The sequence below is a fragment of the Mobula birostris genome, chromosome 12, assembly GCF_030028105.1.
Source record: "Mobula birostris isolate sMobBir1 chromosome 12, sMobBir1.hap1, whole genome shotgun sequence".
In the NCBI taxonomy this organism is placed as follows: Eukaryota; Metazoa; Chordata; class Chondrichthyes; order Myliobatiformes; family Myliobatidae; genus Mobula; species Mobula birostris.
The window spans coordinates 62,333,784-62,355,484 of NC_092381.1; the positions used below are offsets into that span (position 1 = coordinate 62,333,784).

A 21,701-nucleotide genomic window follows, 5' to 3' on the forward strand; every position below is an offset into this window, starting at 1 on the left:
TTGCTACTTGAGTCTTCCATGAAAGTATTCATTGAGAATAAATCAAAACCATTCCATCTGCTTTTCCATGAAGGATGTGGGCAGTGATTAGTCCAGGTCTCAATAACCCGAATAATTTATCTTGTGAAAAAAATAGCCACTGACTACGATTGGCTTTCAGAGGAAACCAACCACTGGCTCATATTACTGAGCCACTGACAAATTTCAAGTAAATTTCCCCAAATGTAGCACAGGGAATATCCAAACAATTAACAGCACCTCAATTATGCTGAGGTTGACTAATTCAGCATAGCCAGAGATAAAATCTAAGACCTTCTATACAGTAACAATGGACAATGATCTATTAAATCTGTCCATTTAAGAAAAGAAAATTCCTATTCTTTTCATAACCCTCTGCCCACGCTCACAATCACATCTTGACTTGGAAATGGTCAATGTGATCAGTACAAAACTATTAAAATAATTAGGTGAATAGAATAATTATGATTTATCCACAAAATAACAGCTGAACAAGGAAGCCAAAAACATAGCTGAGCTGAGATCTTGCAATATCTGAAAAAAATTATCATTACATTTTAATTGCATATTGTCTGTTTTAAGCTCACTATGTGGGTTTTCTGATAAGTATCTCGGTCTAAGCTAATATTAACAGTTCCTCCTCCAATTGTTCTTTTTTCTCTGAGCAGAATGAAATGCTATTTAGATCTCTGTACATAATACTATTGTGTTAAAAAGCATTTGCTTTGACTTCCAAATCTGAACTATATATGGAAATAATGCCTTCTGCATGAGTTCTGTAAATGAGCCTACAACTTGGACAAGAGGTTAACTTTGCACATAAAAAAATGCTGTGCCTCAGTCAGTTTGAGAATGGCATTGTAAAGTTTTTAGCTCAGCATTTTCTCATCTCCCTCCAGATATCCACATCAATTTAAGTTTAACACAAAAATATAATTTATTTTATTAGTGTCCAGTGACTGAATTTTCAGGCATGGATTTAGATGCAGGGCATCTAAGCAGATAATCAGCCTCATCGATACCATAATACCTATATATTAATGCAGTACCAGACAAAACCATGACCTAAGATTTTGACAGGATGAGGTACAAAATGAAAAATGGTGAATCTCCGGGTGGAAGAAGTGAACAGACACTATGGTGGAGACTTTGGGACAACAGACAACACTGTGTAACATATCGCAATCCCACTTTCTCATATTTACCCCCTTTCAGAAAAGTCACCAACCAAGACCCCTGAGGCACAATGCCATTCAGAAAGGAGCAAGAACGTTAAGTTCTAATTGAAGTTTGCTGATGCACAGACATGACTCAAACAAAATTTCAGTAACCTCTTGGATGTTTGTAGGAACCCACTATGAAAAATAGCATCTACCATATTCCTTGCATAATAATAAACAGTAAAATTCAGAACTATTTTGTTGGCTATAGTTGCTTTTTCACACACTATGGATTTGAAAGTGTTGTCCTCCATTGAAAGGCATTAGTCTGGTTACACCCTTCCTTTTCTTCAAGTTCAAAATAACATTTTTGGGGTAAAAGTACTCCTCTGCCTCATCCATCTTTTCACTATGAACTAATCTCACCTCCTAATTATATACAATTGTCTGGAATAGACAGGGTCTGATTAGGAACAGTCAACATGGATTTGTGCCTGGAAGGTCATGTTTGACAAATCTTACTGAATTTTTTGAAGAGGTTACTAGGAAGGTTGATGAGGGTAAAGCGGTGGATGTTGTCTATATGGACTTTAGTAAGGCCTTTGACAAGGTTCCACACGGAAGGTTAGTTAGGAAGGTTCAATCGTTCCTTTATTAGCATTCCTTTATTAATATTGAAATAGGAAAATGTATTCAATAGTGGCTGGATGGGAGACGCCAGAGAGTAGTGGTGGATAACTGTTTGTCACATTGGAGGACGGTGTGTAGCAATGTGCCTCAGGGATCTGTACTGGATCCAATGTTGTTTGTCATATACATTAATGATCCAGATGATGGGGTGGTAAATTGGATTAATAAGTATGCAGATGATACTAAGATCGGTGGCATGAAGTAGGCTTTCAAAGCTTGCAGAGAGATTTAGGCCAGTTTTTAGAGTGGGCTGAAAGATGGCAAATGGAGTTTAATGCTGATGTGTGAGGTGCTACATTTTGGTAGGACTAATCAAAGTAGGACATACATGGTAAATGGTAGGGCATTGAAGAATGCAGTAGAACAGAGGGATCTAGGAATAATGGTGCATAGTTCCCTGAAGGTGGAATCTCATGTGGATAGGGTGGTGAAGAAGGCTTTTGGTATGCTGGCCTTTATAAATCAGAGCATTGAGCATTGGAGTTGGGATGTAATATTAAAATTGTACAAGGCGTTGCTAAGGCCGAATTTGGAGTATTGAGTACAGTTCTGGTCACCGAATTATAGGAAAGATGTCATCAAAATAGAGAGAGTACAGAGAAGATTTACTAGAATGTTACCTGGGTTTCAGCACCTAAGTTACAGGGAAAGGTTGAACAAGTTGGGTCTTTATTCTTTGGAGCGTAGAAGGTTGAGGGGGGACTTGACAGAGGTATTTATAATTATGAGGGGGATAGACAGAGTTGACATGGATGGGCTTTTTCTATTGAGAGTAGGGGAGATTCAAATAAGAGGACATGAGTTGAGAGTTAGGGGGCAAAAGTTTAGGGGTAACATGAGGGGGAAACTTCTTTACTCAGAGAGTGGTAGCTGTGTGGAATGAGCTTCCAGTAGAAGTGGTAGAGGCAGGCTCGATATTATCACTTAAAGTTAAATTGGATAGCTATAAGGACAGGAAAGGAATGGAGGGTTACGGGCTGAGTGCAGGTCGGTGGGACTAGGTGAGAGTAAGCATTCGGCAGGGACTAGAAGGGCCGAGATGGCCTGTTTCTGTGCTGTAATTGTTATATGGTTATATAATTTCCTGAGCCATTTGATTTGTGGCACTGACAGTATTAATAGCTATATTTTTGTTAATGCTACTTTCAACTATTGAGGTTCCCACCGCTAGATTTCCCTCTCTAAACCCTTTCTTTGCCACACACTTCTCTTCATCAAGAGCTTCCTTAACTGCCCTAAACTTGATAATTGAATAATACACAAGGCAGAAAGGGCCCAGTTTTCTTGCCTCTAGTTTCCGTGTTTCTCTTTCACTTTACATTTGTTTCAGTTATGTTTCACTGAAGCATGTTGTATCATTCATGCATTACTTTTCTGCCAGTTCGATCCCACAGCTGATGTTACAGTTCCAGTGCAAAGCCCCCACACAGCAAAGTAAAATTGGGACACAGTAGGAGGTCATTGGCTCCATTGAACTTATAGTGGTGTATACAGAAGGATAACTGATACTGCAGAAACACTGTTCTTATAAAATGCATACTCAAGACATCAAGATCCCTCCACCTTTTTGAATCCCTCAGACCTTCAGCAGTATAGTTTGAGAACAGGATTTTTCTTGGTGTTAACTGATTGAGTGGGTTAAATCAAAAATAAACTTATTTAACAGACTTTGACATAAAATTACATTGGGTTGGAAATCATATATGGCACAATTTGCCAAATCTGCATATAGTTTCCTTGTGTGATTTCAAACTGAGCAGCAGATTTATAGTATGTAGAAATTATTTGAGAGAATAAGTGGCCACATAGTAACTACATTGCCTTGAAAAAATATGCAGCTCCCACCAATATTTTCACATTTTACTTCCCCATTTAAAAATTTTAAAATATACTGACGTAGGATTTTTTGTGGTAATCTACAAAACATTATGCATCATGTCAATCAAAACAAAAATTCCAAAATCTGTAAACAATATACTAAAATTAAAAACCAAAATTGTGAGGCTGATAAAACATTCATTCTCTTTGTAATTACTACAGTAATTTTCCTCAGGTGCAATACTATATACTACCTTACAAACTATCCAATTTGTTGATGTAGAAAATTGGAGGATCACCTGAATAAATACCCCCTCTCTCTGTAAGGTCCAACAGTATGGTAGATTTTCAACAGACCAAACCAAAATGAAGACAAAAGAGCATTCAAGGCAAGTCAGAGAAATGATAATAGAAAAACACAAATCGAAGGACGAGTACAAGACCATCTCAAAGGCACCAAACATACCTCAAGGCTCAGAGCAGTCCATCATAGAAAAGCAGAAAATATGAAACCATAGCCACACTGTCTAAATTAGGCTGTCCCAATAAACTTAGTTGCTGGAAAAGAATGACACTCATAAGAGAGGTTACTGTGATGCCAAAAATCACTCTGAGACACCTGCAAAAGTCAGTGGCTGCAACTGGAGATGAAGTTCATGGCTCCACAATTTCTAAGTCCTTGCACAAAAAGGGTATTCGTGGAAGAGTGGCAGAGAGGAATCTCTGGCTTAAAGAAAAATATCCTTGCCTGTAAAGACTTTGCAAAGCATCACTTAGAAGATATTGTAAAGATGTGGAAGAAGGTCTTGTGGTCGATGAGACTAAAGTGGAATATTTTTGGCCTCAACACTGAGTGGTACGTGAGGTGTAAATCTAATACTGCATATCAGCCAAATAACACCATCCCTACTGTAAAGTATGGTGGAGATAGCTTCATGCTGTGGGGATGTTTTTCAGCAGGAGGAACTGAAAATCCGGTTAGGATTGATGGGAAGATGAATGCTGCTAAATACAGAGAGATCCTGGATGAAAACCTGCTAGCCTCTGCCAGAAAGCTTAAACTGTGGAGGAAGTTCGTCTTTCAGCAGGATGATGACCCAAGGCACACTGTCAGAGCAAACATGGAGAGGCTTTAAATGATGAAAATTGATATCCTTAAATGGAGCAGTCAGAGCCTTAACCTTACCCCAATCTTTGGCAAGATCTCAAGATTGCTGTCTGCCACTGCTCCCCAACTAACCTGGCACAGCTTGAGCAACTTTCCAAGGAGGAATGGGCAAATCTTGCTCCATCATGTTGTGCAAAGCCAATAGAGACTTATCGGAAAAGGCCACTGGCTGTAATAGCTGTAATGGGGGGGGGGCAAAGGGGGATGAATACTTTTGAACTGCTGACATTCCAGTCTTTCAATTTTTAGCTTTTCAGTTTTTAAAGTTTTCCCTGTCTTTTAGGCTCCACTGTGCAAAAGAGCATGTGATTCACAAATAAAAATTCTCAGTTAAATTGATCAAAATCCCTGGTTGTAATACTCACTTACGTAAACAATGTTTTCTGTTGGGAGCTGAATACTTTTACAAGGCACTGTATTTCTTAATTTTGGCTAAAGATAAGAAAATATTTGCTGTGTAATCACTAACTGCAAGGACTCTGAGACGGTGATCTCAGTGCTGAATCACAGGGCATCTGAGTTTACAGTCTGAGATTAGTGAGCAGGATACACCTTCACTCTCTCTTCGTTGAAAACAGTAAGAGAAAACAAATTGCAAAGAGGAAACAAAAAATATCTTTGAGAGTTACCCAGCTTTTGGCAGTGGTTTGTAAATAAAGGTGCATCTCAACTCGCATGCCAGCTGCAGCCTTGCATGTCATCTCAGTTGTCCTGAGTTAATGAGGGGAAGAGTCTGCTGGCATTCCTGCCTTTGTCTTTGTTCATTTAGCTGTTGCTAGAAAATGTGCAAATGGACATGTCAGGCAAGATCAAACTTGCCTATTTAACTGTGTTCTCTGAAGCTCACTGAATACTGTGGTCAGTTGGTGCTGGGTGGTGGGTGGAGGTAACAGGAATTCAGTTTCTTTTTACATGATCACATCCCAATATGTCATTCCTTTCAAAAATGAAAATGTGACACTTGTAGAAGAAATATACAGGGGACAATTAAAAAAAAAAGTTACGTTGAAAATCATAAATATTCCACAGTTTGTAATGTTTAGTAATTTTAAAAAAATACCAGAAACACACAGGTTGGTCAGGCAGTATCTCAGCAGGTGAGAAGGGTTCTGGGGAAACTCAGACATGGCAAAGCATTGGGACCGGATGGTGTGAACCCCAAGGTCCTGAAGGAGTGTGCTGAGTAGTTGTGTGGAGTTCTCCAACACATTTTCAAACTGAGCCTCAGCCTGGAAAGGGTCAACCATGTGAAAAACATCATGTGTGGTCTCAGTACCCAAAAAGGGCCAACCGAAAGTCTTGGATGACTACCTTCCAGTGACCCTGACTTCACACATCATGAAGACCCTAAAGAGGCTGGTCCTAGCTCAACTCCGACCCCTGGTCAGATCAGCCCTCAATTGCTCACAGTTTGCCTACCAGGAGCACACTAGAGTTGACGGCGCTGTCATCGACCTGCTGAACAGTGCCCACTCCCATATGGATCAGGAGGGCAGCACTGTGAGGATCGTGGTTTTTGATTTCTCTAGTGCCTTCAATACCATACTGCCCTCATTGCTGGCAGCAAAAGCTCATTCAATGCAGATTGGTAGTTCCATTGTATCCTGGATAATGGAGTACATGTCTGGCAGACCACAGTTTGTGCGGCTTCAGAGCAATGCATCAGGCATGGCTATAAGCAGCACTGGGGCCCCACAGGGGACTGTACTGGCTCCCTTCCTGTTTGCCCTGTATACCTCGGACTTTAGATACAACACTGAGTCATGGCGTCTGCAGAAATTCTCTGATGACTCAGCAGTAGTTAGGTGTATAAAGGGAGGACAAGAAGATGAATACAGGGCTCTGGTGAAGGACTTTGTCTTGGTGATGTTGTGCTACAGATGATTCAGCTTGCACCATTTGACAAATTTGATGTTGATGGAATTTAGGAAAACTAAGCCTGCATTGCTCCCTCTTACTATTGATAGTGAGGACATGGATGTAGTGAGGACCTACAAGTACCTGAGGGCGCACCTGGATGACAGACTTGAGTGGAGAATTAACACAGAGGCTGTGTACAAGAAGGGCCAGAGTCACCTCTACTTTCTGAGGAGACGGAAGTGCTTTGGAGTATTCAGGCCTCTCCTTCACATATTCTACCTGTCTGCTGTGGGGAGGCTGTGGTAGAACAAAGGACCCTACAGAAAGTTCTGGCAGTTCTGGACAATGGTTCTCACCCTCTGCGTACTACCTTGGCTGAATAGCGGTACACTTTTAGTAATAGACTCAGGCAACTGCACTGCTCCGAAGAGCACTATATGAGGTCATTCTGACCCTCGGCCATAAGGCTCTATAATGAGTCAACCTATAGCCGGGGAACTGATGCCCCCCTCCTGTTAGACTGTTCGTGGTAACTTATTTCTTATTCTTTCTACTTCTCTTCTAATATTTATACCTGTGCACTTGTAATGCTACTGTGACACGGTAATTTCCTTGGGATCAATAAAGTATCTACCTATCTTTCTATCTATCTGTGGAATGACAAACAAAACTGACCAAATGCCTTCAGTCTGTTTCCCTTTCTACAGATGCTACCTGATTTGTTTGGACTTTCCATCATTTCTGTTTTTCAGACAAACAGAATCCGTGTTTGTTTTTAATTAATATTCTGTAGTTCTAACATTACAGCAAGAAATGTATCTTTAGTCACTTTCACTTTAAAATGGTAAAACCACGACGTTCAGAAGTGAGTACCACTGACAGCCAATACTTTCACTTATTTACAGCCATTTCCTCCAACAGTGTCTGCAAAAACCTGAACACCAGATTAGTTGGCCTAAACACAACAGGCAATAAGCACACTGTTAATACTTGCTTGCTCTGAAGACCAATGATTATTGCTTTGAAGATCTGGACTCTGCAGGGCAAGTGAGTGATTTATCTTCAATTCTGAATTGCTCCAAAATAAGACAGATCGTCAAATTCATTGGAAGCTGATTGGTTACAGATGATCTTCAAAGAACATTATTTGTCTGTATTACTTGTACAGTATTCTCCAAAAATCATGGCTGATCTGTAAGACTGATATTCTGTTAACTTTCAACATTTTCTATCCTTCACACAGATACTTAGCACCCTTTTCCTTTCCTTTTGGCAAACAATAGCTGGCTCCAAGCCAAGGATATACTCATTATAAATTCCAAAGAGGCAATTTTTTTAAACTTTTGAAATTGAATTTCAAATTTTTTTGTACCTTTCGATAAAATTAAACTCAGAATTATAATTCCACGTCCCATTCCCATTCTGATATGTCTATCCATGGCCTCCTCTACTGTAAAGATGAAGCCACACTCAGGTTGGAGGAACAACACCTTATATTCCGTCTGGGTAGCCCCCAACCTGATGGCATGAACATTGGCTTCTCAAACTTCCGTTAATGCCCCACCTCCCCCTCGTACCCCATCCATTATTTATTTATTTATATATATACACACATTCTTTTTCTCTCTCATTCTCTCCCTCTGTCCCTCTCACTATACCCCTTGCCCATCCTCTGGGCTTCCCCCCCCTCCCCCTTATCTTTCTCCCTAGGCCTCCCATCCCATGATCCTCTCATATCCCTTTTGCCAATCAACTGTCCAGCTCTTGGCTCCATCCCTCCCCCTCCTGTCTTCTCCTATCATTTCGGATCTTCCCCCTACCCCTCCCCCTTTCAAATCTCTTACTAGCTCTTCTTTCAGTTAGTCCTGACGAAGGGTCTCGGCCTGAAACGTCGACTGTACCTCTTCCTAGAGATGCTGCCTGGCCTGCTGCGTTCACCAGCAACTTTTATGTGTGTTGCTTGAAATTCCAGCATCTGCAGATTTTCTCGTGTTTGCCAAAGTGATACTTGATGTGCGGAGTTAGAGAGGTGAATATCAGCAAGCCTTTCATATCCAGCACAATTCATTGGAAATTGTGTATGGACGTCAAATGAAGATAAGTTCAGAGGCTATCACTGGGCAGCCTGTGGGATTTCATCTTTTACAGCCACATAAGACAAGCACCATGGGCAAATATTACTGAGCAGTGCAGCTCCTGGTGTACCTGGAACTGACTGGGGCTGTTGTTATTGTAACATTTACCAGATTTGAAAAAAAAGTCTCAAGTGGCACTGCTTTTATTTGCTATAAGATTCTTGAAATTGGTACTCTGCCACTTATCAGACCATATTTGTGTATTGCCTGGGTCTTAATGCATACACTGATAGACTGCTTCATTTACTGAAGGATTGCAAATGAACTGAACACTGCACAATTACCAGATATCTTCCTCCTGCCTTTGTAATGAAAAGAAGGAGATTGATGAAGATGGTTAGGCCAAAGACACTGCTGGAAGGAACTCTTGCAGTAATGTCTCAGTGCACTGTTGGATGACCTCTTACAGCAAAAATCACCATTTTCCTTTGTGTGAGTATGATTCTAAGCGCTGCAGTTCATTCCCCCGATACCATGTTTTACCATGGGCCTTTGATGTCACACTCAGTCAAATCTTGCCTTTCTATCAAGGACGGTCAATCTCCCCTCGCACCTGAATTCCAGTTCTTTGGTTCATCTTTGGACCTAGGGTTCAATAAGGTCCAGAGCTGAGCGGTTCAGGTGAACCCCAATATGGTATCAGTGAGCAGATAATTGGTGAGTAAACAATAAACTGCTTTGCCAATAACACCTTCCTTCACTATGCTGATGAATGGAAATGGATTGCTGGGCAGTAATTAAACGGATAGGATTTGTCCTGCTCTTTGAAAACATGACACATTTGACCATTTTCCTGCATGTTTACATTGAAAGTAACATTTTCCCTCTCCTGAAACAGCTTGGCTAGAAGTGCAGGTAGATCTTGTGTTCAAGTCCTTAGCTGTGAGGAGTTGCAATGTAATAGGGGAACAAAGTCAAAAAGGGTGACAAATACAGGACTGAAAGTGTTGAACGTATGTAGCATACGGAATAAGGTAGATGATCTTGTGGCACAGTGATAGATTCGCAGGTATGATGTTGTGGGCATCACTGAGTCATGGCTGAATGAAGATCATTATACGGAGCTTAACATCCAAGGATACACATTATATCAAAAGGACAGGCAGTTAGGCAGAGGGGCTGGAAGAATGAAATGAAATCCTGAGAAAGAGGTGACATAGGATCAGATGTAGAATCTTTGTGGGTAGAGTTTAGAAACTGTAAGGGTAAAAAGACCCTGATAGGAGTTACATACAGACCACCAAACAGTAGGCAGGATGTAGGCTACAAATTACAATGGGAGATGAAAAACACATGTCAAAAACGCAATCAACACACAAAATGCTGGTGAGCGCAGCAGGCCAGGCAACATCTATAGGAAGAGGTACAGTCGACGTTTCGGGCCAAGACCCTTCATCAGGACTCGGCCCGAAACGTCGACTGTACCTCTTCCTATAGATGCTGCCTGGCCTGCTGCGTTCTACCAGCATTTTGTGTGTGTTGCTTGAATTTCCAGCATCTGCAGATTTCCTCGTGTTTGTGTTTTTAAATTCAAAAGCGCAATGTTAGGATAGTCATAGAGGTCTTCAATATGCAGATAGATTGGGAAAATCAGGTTTGGTGCTGGATCCCAAGAGAGAGAAAATTTGCAAAAGGTCTACAAGATGGCTTTTTAGATCAGCTTGTGGTTGAGTCCACTCCAGAAAAGGCTATTCTTGATTGAGTGTTGTCTAATGAACTGGATTTGATTTGGGAGCTTAAGGTAAAAGAACCCCTATGATAGCATTCCCCCTGCAATTTGAGAGAGAGAAGTTAAAGTCAGATGTATCAGTATTACAGTGGATTAAAGGGAATTTTAGAGACATGAAAGAGGAGCTGGCCGAAGTTGATTGGAAGTGGTCACTAGCAAGGATGACAGCAGAACAGCAATGGCTGGAGTTTCTGGGAGAAAGTCGGAAGGCGTAGGATAAATACTTCGCAAAGAACAAGTGTTGAATCATGGCTGACAAGGGAAGTCAAAGATAGCATAAAAGCAAAAAGAGGGCAAAAATATAGCAAAACTTAGTGGAAAGTTAGAGGACTGGGAAGCTTTTAAAAACCAACAAGGCAACTAAAAAGCCATAAGGTGGGAAAAGATGAAATATGAAGGAAAGCTATTGAATAATATCAAAGAGGATACCAAATGTTTTTTCAGATATTTAAAGAGTAACAGAGAGGTGAGGGTAGATATTGGACATTGCAAACTGGAGAGGTAGCAATGTGGAGCAAGGAAATGGCAGGCAAACTGAATAAGTATTTTGCATCAATCTTCACTGTGGAAGATATTAGCAGTATGCCAGAAGTTTGAGAGTGTCAGGGGGCAGGAGAGAGTGCATTTGCTATTACTAGGGAGAAGGTGCTTGGTAAACTCAGAGGTCTGAAGGTGGATAAGTCACCTGGGCCAGGTAGACTGCATCTCAGGGTCCTGAAAGAGGTAGCTGGGGAGACTGTGGACTCACTAATAAACTTTCAAAAATCACTAGATTCTGGCATGGTTCTGGAGGACAGAAAAATTGCAAATATCACTCCAAGAAGGGAAGGAGGCAGAAGAAAGAAAATTATAGGCCAGTTAACCTGACCTCAGTGGCTGGGAAGATATTGGGAGTCCATTATTAAAGATGAGGTTTCGGGTTACTTGGATGCACATGATAAAATAGGGCACAGTCAGCATGGATTCCTCAAAGGAAAATCTTGCCTGAGAAATCTGTTGGAATTCATTGAAGAAATAACAGGCAGGATAGACAAATAAGAATCAGTTGGTGTTGTGAGATTTACAGAAGGCTTTTCACAAGGTGCCACACCTGAGGCTGCTTAACAAGAGTCCATGGTATTACAGGAAAGGTATTAGCATGGACAGAGGATTGGCTGATTGGAAGGAGACAAAGAGTGGGAATAAACAGAGCCTTTTCTGGATGGTTGCCAGTGATGAGTGTTATTCTGCAGAAGTGTTGGGACCACTTCTTTTTACATTATACATCAATAATTTGGATGACAGAATTGATGGCTTTGTGGTTACATTTGTGGCGATATTAAGAGAGGTAGAGTGGCATATAGTGCTGAGGAAGCCAAGAGTCTGCAGAAGGACTTAAGGCAGATTAGGAGAATGGGCAAAGAAATGGCATATAGAATATAGTGTAAGGAAGTGTATGGTCATGAACTTTGGTAGAAGGAACAAATGCATAGACTATTTTCTGATTAAACTGAAAATTCAAAAATCCAAAGTGTAAAGGGACTTGAAAGTCCTCATGGTTAACTTGCAGGTTGAGTTGCTGGTGAGGAATACAAATGCAATGTTAGCATTCATTTTGAGAGGACTAGAATATAAAAGCAAAGATGTAATGTTGAGGTTTCATAAGGCACTGGTGAGGCTTCACTTGGGAGTATTGTGAGTGGTTTTAGGACCTTTATCTAAGAAACGGTCTTGGTCCAAAATGTCGACTGTTAATTTATTTCCACAGATGATGTCTGACCTGCTGAGTTCCTCCAACATTTTTGTGCGTTGTTGAGAAAGGATGTGTTGACACTGGAGAGGGTTCAGAGGAGGTTCATGAGAATGATCCAGGAATGAAAGGATTATTGTATGAGGAGTGTTTGATGTCTCTGGGCCTGGACTCACTGGACGAATGGGGGGGGGGGGGGGGGGCGGGGTTCGCATTGAAACATACCGAATTTTGAAAGGTCTAGATAGAGTGGATGTGGAGAGGATGTTTCCTATAGTGGGGGAGTCCAGGACCAAAGGGCACAGTCTCAGAATAGAGGGATGCCCATTTAAAATGGAGATGTGGAAGAATTTCTTCAGCCAGATGGTGGTGAATCTGTGGAATTCTTTGCCACAGATGGCTGTGGAGGCTAGGCACTTGTGTATTTTAAGGCAGAGGTTGATTAGTCAAGGCATGAAAGTTACAGGGACAAGGCAAAGAATGGGGTTGAGAGGGAAAATGGATCAGCCATGATGAAATGGCGGAGCAGACTCAATGGACCAATTGGCCCAATTCTACTCCTTTCTCCTGGTCTTATATTGTCTGGTTCCATCACCTTCTTGGTATCCAGTGCTCTCAGCTGCTTCTTGATTTCTCATGGAATGAATAAACTGGAGACTAACCTTTGTAATGATAGGTATCATATAAGAAATAATCAACTGATCAGCTTGGCACTTCTGGCTGAACATGGTTGTAAATGTTTCAGCCATTTCTTCAGCACAAATCTGAGGGACACCTGATTTACAACTGCAATTTTTATTTACATAGTGGAGAAAGAAGGAAAGGAAAACAATATATAACCACAAGAGATTCTGCAGCTGTTGGAACTCCAGGGTAACACACACAAAATGAAGAGGAATAGACATTTTACATTTTGGGCTGTGATCCTTCATCAGGGCTGGAAAGGAAGGGTATGAACATTAGATAAGAAAGCAGATGTGGGGAAGGAGCACAAGCTGGAAGGTGTTAGGTGAAGCCAGATGAGGGACAAGGTATGTGGGTGGGGAGGGAGATTGAAGTGAGAAGCTGGGATGTGATAATTTGAAAAAGTAAAGGGCTGAAGAAGGAATATGATAGAAGAGGAGAGTGGACACTGGGAGAAAGGGAAAGAGGAGGGACGTGATAAGCAGGTGAAGAGAAGGGATAAAAGGGGAGTCAGAATGGGGAATGGAAAAAAAGAAGGGGGGGAATAAATGACCGGGTGATATAGAAATCAATGTTCATACCATCAGGTTGGAGGCTACCCAGACAGAATATGAGGCATTGCTTCTCCAATCTGAGAGGGGCCTCAGTTGTGGCAGTAGAAGAGGCCATGGACCAACCTGCCAGAAGATTAAGGGTGTGAAGTGGAATTAAAATGGTTGGCTACCAGGAAATACCTTGTTGCAGGTGGAGCGAAAGTGTTTGAGGAAAGCAATATAGCACATACCAAATAAGAGAAACTGAGAACCACCAGAAAGGTTAGGAATAGAAAGCAAAGAAAAAAACAAATTCAAAAGATGTCTTTTAGATTTTTGAAGCAAGGAAAGAGATAATGATGCAGAAGGAATGAATAGTTTCAGAAATCAAAAATGTACCTGTTCAGCAAACAGCCATTTCTTGTGCAGTGGAGGGTATGCAGAGTAAGATACAGTTCAGTATTAGAAGCAATGAGGCATAACGTAGAAAGGTAATAGTACAAGGCATTTCAATTATAAAATTGAGATGCTTTGACATCTGGAGTGAAAAGAGGTTGGAGAAGGCTGAACTGATGAACATGAAGGATGGAGTAAATGAAGACATGATCAAGTAAAAGTTGTATGAAGTTGAGGCGGAGAGATTAGATGTAATGTGGTGCACTGACACGTGTACATACTGTAGGCTTTGGCAACATAAACAAAGATCTACTGGCAGATGCTGGGAAGATTGACAAAACTCCCAGAAGCAGTTTTGTTAACAGAAAGGGAAGAGAATATGAGCTTGTGGCTGAGCACAATGCTGAAAGGTCATGTCTTTCCTGACTCAGCTTAATTAAGAGAGGGTAAGGGAATGAAGCCAGAGATTCAGAAGTGCTGACAGCAGCACAAGAAGAAGGTCTTAAGTTTTCTGACATTCACCTGGAGGAACTTCTGGCTCATGCAGCTCTTGATAACAGACAGGTAATTTGAGGGCAAAGCAACACACATTTGAACAATGGAGAAGGGTGTTACTACAATATTTGAGGATACAAATTATGAGCATAGACTGCATTTTGCTAGGTTATAACTTGCTTACTGATAGTTCCACCCAAAATCGTGGGATTGGGTTGGAGGGATGGGATTGGGTGTAGGGAAGGAGGGAAAGGTGGAATTTGTGTTCATGTACCAACATATTATTTCATATTGTTTCACAACATCGAAAGAAGCTATTCTGCTCATCAATTCCATACCAACGTTGAGAGCAATCTCACTGCTCCAAGTATTTACCGCAACTCCCATGCCCAGATTCTCCCACCAGCCACCTGCACTGGTAGCAATTTATTGTAGCCAATTCACCTTATGGTCAGCGCATTTTTGGTACGTGAGAGGGAACCAGAGCATCCGGGGGAAAGACAGACAGTCACAGGGGAATATGCAAGATCCACACATACTACATGTGATCAGAATCAAACTGATATCACTTACAATCCAAAGAGAAAATTCATGGAAAGACACCAAATCCATATTTAGTGCATTTATTAAAGGTTTGAGTGTCTTGAAGCCCTGAAACTTCTAAATACAGCCCAGTAAAATTAGTCATCCTGAACACAGATTTTAAAAACATAGCTTGGTTTTGTCTATCAAAAAGAATGTTTTGGCTTCACAGAGGGTGCAGTGCAGTTTACCTGATTGTATACCAGGAAGGTGGGACTTCAGCTATCTGGAGAGAATGGAGTATTTTGGATTGTTTTTCCTTGGAACCAGGTGGGTAACAAAATATTTAAGAGGCTTTCAAAACTATGAGAGCATTTGATAAGTAAGAAGAAACTATTTCCATTGCAGAATGTTTGGTAGAAAGAGATCACAGAAAGGTATCAAAGAGCAAAAGAGGACATGTTCTTCTTACCTACCTAGTGGTTTGCAAATGATTTTTTTTTTAAATTCAGTGATTTGGAATACACTGCTTGATGGGGTAACAGCAGAGAAGAAAGCCACTCAGCTCATCGGGTCTATGCTAGCCCTGATTATTTTATCTCACATAACCATCTCTCCTTTTTGATCCTTTTGCCACTTATTTCAATAAATGGCTGTGTAGATGCACATTAGTATCCAATTAACCTACAAACGTGTCTTTGGAATGCGGAAGGAAACCAGATAATCTGGCGGAAAGTCTCATGGTTATAGAAAGAATACTGCGAGCTCCAAAGAGAGAGCGCCTAAAGTCAGGATCAAATCCCTAGAACTCTGAGTCAGCTGTACTATGTGTAGCACCACCGTGTGGCAAGATGTAAAAGCTCCATCATTAATACCTACTTTGTGGAAAACAGAAAACATTGACAGACAAGAGAAGAAAATAACATACAGACTAAGCAGTCTTATTATCATATGTGAAAGCATGAGAAACAAATGCCCACCACTACAGTAAGTACTGTGGCCCGATTGCAATTTGTTTCATCACAAGCAAGGACCATAGTAAAGCATTTTTAAAGACTGGCAAAACAATATCGAACGGGTTGCAAATGAAACAATGTACAAATGATTGCTTTAAAAGAAAGAATGTTTTAAACTTATTGAAAATAACCCCATGCCATTTTCCAAGTTCCTTGAAACTCTTTAAGTACAACTGTGTATGCTTGAAGTAAGAATGCCCGATGAATGTTAGCTCTGGAAATAGGTAACAATATGTAGACGAATACTCACTGCGTTGCCTTGCCTGAATTTGGAGTCGGTGGGGGTCCTGCAAGGAGGGAAATACAGAGAGTTAATATTCTTGAGCTGAGTGATTTTTTTTCCTCACTCTGTTTATTCTGGTTTTATTTATCTTCAGGTATCTGTTGCTTCACACTTTGATTCATGTCAAAGCATTGAAAATCAGAGCTTGGTGTAAAGAATGAAGTTTATCAGTGACAGATGTTTTCTGGAAAAATATTCCATTGACTATTGGACTAACAGTTGGATGTATTATCCAGTGTGGAACCGACCCACATGGAGACAAAGATTCCATGTTAAATTCCAGACTCATGTTGAGTTAATCGAGCCACATTCAGTAGGAGGATATCGTTCATTCAGATCATGGGCTGGGAAGGACAGGAGCAGAAATCTAGCTGTCTACATGCCACCACTGAATGTTAACTGGTTGAAAATGCAAAGGCAAGAATAGGATTACATTTGCTGATGCTCTCTCTGCTCTCTAGCTGTCTCATTTGATGAACTTCCATTACAAAGAATACAAAGGTAGCAGAAGTCAGAAGGAACCCATCAGGCCTTAGGAAGGGTGTATGCATGTGGGGAGGGGGAACTGAAATTGGAAAAAAAGTTAAAATAATTAGACATGCAAAAGGAATCTATTGGTGTTGGATTATTATTGGTACCTATACCGAGATACAGTGAAAACCTTTAGTTTTTCATGCTGTCCAGGCAGATCATGCTATAGATAATTACACTGAGGTTTTCAAAAAGAAAACATTGTAGAATATAGTGTTGCAGTTACAGAGAAGATGCAATACAAAGCAGAGAAATAACACGCAAGGACCACTAAGAGGTAGATTGGGAGATCAAGAGTTTATTCTTTAGCATATGAGAGGTCCATTCAAAGGTCTGGTAATAGTGAGATAGAAGCTGTACACAGAGCTGTGTCTGAAAAGTTTCATTCACTCAGAATGTTGTTGCCCATGTCCCCATAGATCCAGCCTCTTGTAATTTTGAACAATATTCATAATTATGCTTAAAGTTAGAATCTTAATTTGGATGTAGAATGTAGCAGTTCATGCAGCCACAGAGGATCAAGGATATCAGATGATGAGAGACACATTAATACAGCAGCAGAAATACTAAAATGAACCTTAGTTCTTATGGTCATGTTCAGGTAAGTAATCAAATTATTTTAAGAGGCTATTCAGCTCCCTGAGTATGTAACAGCTCTCGGCAGAGTAATCCCAGCAGTCCCATTCCCCTGCTCTTCCTCCTTAGCCCTGATTATTATTTTCCTTCAAATGCCCAGTTCACTTTTGAAATCCTTAACAAGCAGTGAATTCCGGATCATAATCATTCACTTTCATCAGCCTTTCAATTTGAAAGTTTGTCCTCTGGTCTATAAGCCATTTGCCAATGGGAACACATCTCTACAACATCTTATTTAAACATGCCATGCTCTTCTCTCAACATTTTTATTCCAAACAGGACAGCCCTAGTTGTTTTTTTTTGTCTGACTTTGAAGCTGAAATCCTCTATTCCTGGTGCCATTCAAGTAAAACTTTTTTATAGCATCTCTGATGCCTTCAACACTCTGAAGTGAGATTATTAGAACTGGAGGCAGTATTCCTTATTTAACTTGTTTATTTGTTATGGAATAGAAGGAGACCAGTTCCATGCACAGCAGTCCCAGGAAATGGACATCAGTCCCATATGATGTCCATTTCCTTTAACACAGGGGTCCCAACCTGGGGTCCACAGACTCCTTGCTTCATGGCATTGGTACAAGACATAAAAAGGTTGGAAATCCCTGCTATAACATATTCTCTTGCACATGTCCAGTTCCCCTCCTCTGATTCTCTTTGCCATTAACCTATGCTAAGAGATATTTTACAAATGCCAATTAGCCTCACAGCTTGCTTTTGTAATACTGGTGGAAACTAGAGCATCCAGACAAAATCCACATAGTAACAAGGAGAACACGCTTCCCTGACAGTATCCGAGCTCAGGATCAAACTCAGGTTTCAGCAGCCGTGAGGCCTCATGCCCATGCACCCTGTACCTCTATTTTAACTGTAAGCTAACCAGTTCCTTTATAATGATTCAAAATTACCTCCCTGCTTTTGTTATCTACACTTCTGTTTATGAAATAAGTCACTTCAGTGCGGGGGTGGCGGGGTTAATCAACAAAACAGGGTGTTAGAATTTTTAAAATCTTTTCTTGCACTCAGCTAGAATAATTTCCATTTCAGAACTGATTAACCATAGATAATCTGTAATTTCAGACTCAGCCATCCTGTACCAACTTATGAACGGTGGTGGAAAAGGGGGAAGTTGTGACAAATGTGACCCAACTCCATTCTCTGATTGCAGTGCATAAATTTAGCCACCATACAATATAACCTTACAGCTACTTAAGAAAAAGCTTTGTTTTTCTCTCCTGATCCTTCTCAAAGTCACTTACCATACTTGGTCAAGGTAGGAAAATATCTTCCAGACCTCAGCCAGTGCTATACTAAAAGCAGATGACAGGGGTATTAGTGGGGGTTGGGATGAGCTTGAAGATTTTAAAAAAATTGCATAGGATTTCCATTCCCTCATCTAGGAAAAGTGTTAAATTTTCACTCACCACCTCTCCTCAGAGCTACAAGTGTGAATGAAAAGTGAACAATGGATGGGTTGCAGATGTGCTCCAAGATTTTATTACAGGCCAGTAATTCCTATACCTCCTCCACACCAAAATCGGGTGCTACCAATGAGAGGGAAATTTTCACATTCTTCTTCATCCATTTTGTTCTTTTGAATTTACATTTAAAAAGAAATCAAAGACTCCTCTTTAAAGAAAAAGAGATTTTTCTTTTGACTGGAATATCATGTGGTATCCTAGTCCATTTCTCGCATGCAAGATGGTACAGGATTTCCAACCCTTTAATATTTATTTCAAGCCCAAACCCGTTCTCAACTCCACAGCAGGAATCATGATGCAATGATCAGGAATGACAACAACTGTTTGACTTTATTTTTCACTTTTTAATCCAGTAACAATGAGATTGCTAACAGCTTGTCAGATCAGCTAATGCAACACAAAAAAAAGATTAAAAAATTGGGACCAGTCTGGCATCAGTGGCTCAAACTCATGAAGTGACTCATTGAACAACTGAGCCCTTGGGGTGCAAGAGGTTTAAATTATAACCATAGCAAAATGCACTGTGGCACCACAAAGGGAGAACTGCAGCCACAGATCTAGTCTTGTAAAGTAAGGTTACTAACTGCAAAGCAATACACTAAAGGGAAAATAAATCCCACTTAAACCAATATTATTTAGTTTTATCAACATATTCCTTTTGTAATATTTTAAAATCCTTAGCCTAAAAATTGTGCAGTGTCCTACAAATGCTGTGGGTAGTTGTAGTGTCAGGAACTCTACTGCCTTAAGCCCAGGCCTGAGGCAATACTGAATCAGCTCTGCTCATTTTCAAATGAAAGTGTGCTGCCTCAGTCCCATGTGGGGTCCAGGCAGACCAGGAGGGAGCGAGAGTAGATAATCAGGTAAATGACTAGTGATTGCAGGGTAGAAGGTAAGGATAAGTGGCCTGAGAGTCAAGGTCAGGTTGGTTCAATGATCAGGTGTTCTGCCACAGATGGGCAGTGTAGTGAGAGAAAGGTCTGTGGGAAATCATTGTGTAATGGGCCTGGGCTGATCATAGAGAAAGAGTGGGGGAAGACAGATGGATTAATGGGGAGCTCAAGGCCAGAGCCAGTCAGAGGATCAGGAGAAGATTTTGTGCATGTGCATGTGTTTTGTTGCCATTGTTATGTTGTTGTTGCTTATGTTGTTCTGCTGAACACTGTGGGCATGCTATGGTGGTGTCAGAATGTGTAGTGACACTAGCAGGCTGCCCTGAGCACATGCTTAGGTTGTATTGGTTGTTAATGCAAACAATGCACTTTGCTGCATGCTCTGATGTATGCAGACATCCCACTTCTCCCAGAAGATCCCTGTCACACCCACTGTTGAATGCACGCGAGGTCATTACCCACGCGTCATTCATGTCAGTGCGGGAAGGAGATCAACTCCTCGAGCTTGCAAATAACGGCGGGCTGAAAAGTATGTTTGACATAACATCTCTGCCGGCCTTCTGGATCAAAGTCAAGGCTGAATATCCTGAGATAGCCACGAAAGCACTGAAAACGTTGCTTCTATTTCCAACATCATATCGCTGCGAAGCGGAGTTTTATGCAATGAATGCAACGAAAACTAAATTGCAGAATAGACTGGACATAAGGAACCCCCTTCGAGTATCGCTGTCTCCCATCACCAATCGATGGGACCGTCTTGTTGCAGGAAAACAAGCCCAGGGCTCCCACTGATTCAACGATATTGGTGTGTTGCAGTGATTTTATATGTTCACTCGAGGAAAATATGCGCTGTGTGTTTAATATCTAAACGTTACTTAAAATGTTATGATGCTATTGACTTATCACCTATATTCTGGTCGCGATTAATACCACCCCCCCCCCACCCACCGAGTGGGCCGGTCCGCAAGAATATTGTCAATATTAAACCGGTCTGCAGTGCAAAAAATAATGTTGGGGACCCCTGCTAACTAGACCTATCGGTTTTCTCTTGGGCGGGCTTTACAGTCGACCTCAAAAATAATGACAGTGTTGCTCGCTGCACTGTTTGCAACAGTGACTTTTCTATTGCCCATGGTGGGTTAAAATGTAAAAGACATGTTGAGGTGAGTTTAACAGGTGTCGTTACAGCATAGCTAACGTTATTTAAACTAGCTGGCTAGCTGCTAAGGAGCTACGCTATTGATGTCCTACGTGATGAGGCCAAACTCCTTGTAGACTTGCTTAAAGTTGTAATAGAATAAACATGATAATATAATATAATATAAGTACATATTTTAATGTCACATTTGCTGCATATACCCAACTTGGTTTACAGATTAGACAAAATCACTAAACAAAGTATTACATACACCCTTGGAGGTCGACGGGGGGGGGGGGGGTGCTACCTGCCTGAAATAAGTTTTTGCGGGGTGGGATGTCTGTGTGTGTACGAGAAGTGAGTGTGTGTGTGTGTGTGTGTGTGTGTGTGTGTGTGTGTGCACTTGCATAGAAGGTAAGGGCGGTGACCAAGGGAGGTGGTGAAAACAGTACCATAGTTTAGTGCGGGTAGGTTAATAAAGGGTAAGAAGTATGATATTTATCCTAGTCCAGATTTAAAAGATATATGGAGGATGAATGCAGGCAGGTTATACTGAATAATTATACAACTCTGTGTATGATCAACAATCATCCACACTAGTTTAATTTCCGTGTTATGTTCCAAATGGGGTGTTCCATGGAGACTGATATAATTAGATGGGCATCAGATTACGTTGTGTGTAATCTGATGTACATCTGAAGTGTAAATCAGATCAGGTGTGCATATATCTCTGGAAGTATGACAGGTTTTGATCCAAAATGTCAACTGTTCATTTTCTTCCACAGATGCT

The 21,701-nt window shown here is 40.9% G+C and overlaps 1 protein-coding gene and 1 long non-coding RNA gene across 5 annotated transcripts in view; one reads left to right on the forward strand and one right to left on the reverse strand.

Annotated features, from left to right (window-relative positions):
* The window catches only part of LOC140205967 (uncharacterized), a 144,946-nt gene that overhangs the window by 63,626 nt on the left and 59,619 nt on the right, over positions 1–21,701 (forward strand). The window lies entirely within an intron of this gene.
* Positions 1–21,701, reverse strand: part of ror1 (receptor tyrosine kinase-like orphan receptor 1) — a 286,759-nt gene that overhangs the window by 51,643 nt on the left and 213,415 nt on the right. For all 4 annotated transcript variants that reach the window (XM_072273894.1, XM_072273893.1, XM_072273895.1 and 1 more), the window contains exon 4: positions 16,204–16,240. In XM_072273894.1, coding sequence (XP_072129995.1) covers positions 16,204–16,240 — 37 coding nt within the window. The remainder of the gene's footprint in view (positions 1–16,203; positions 16,241–21,701) is intronic.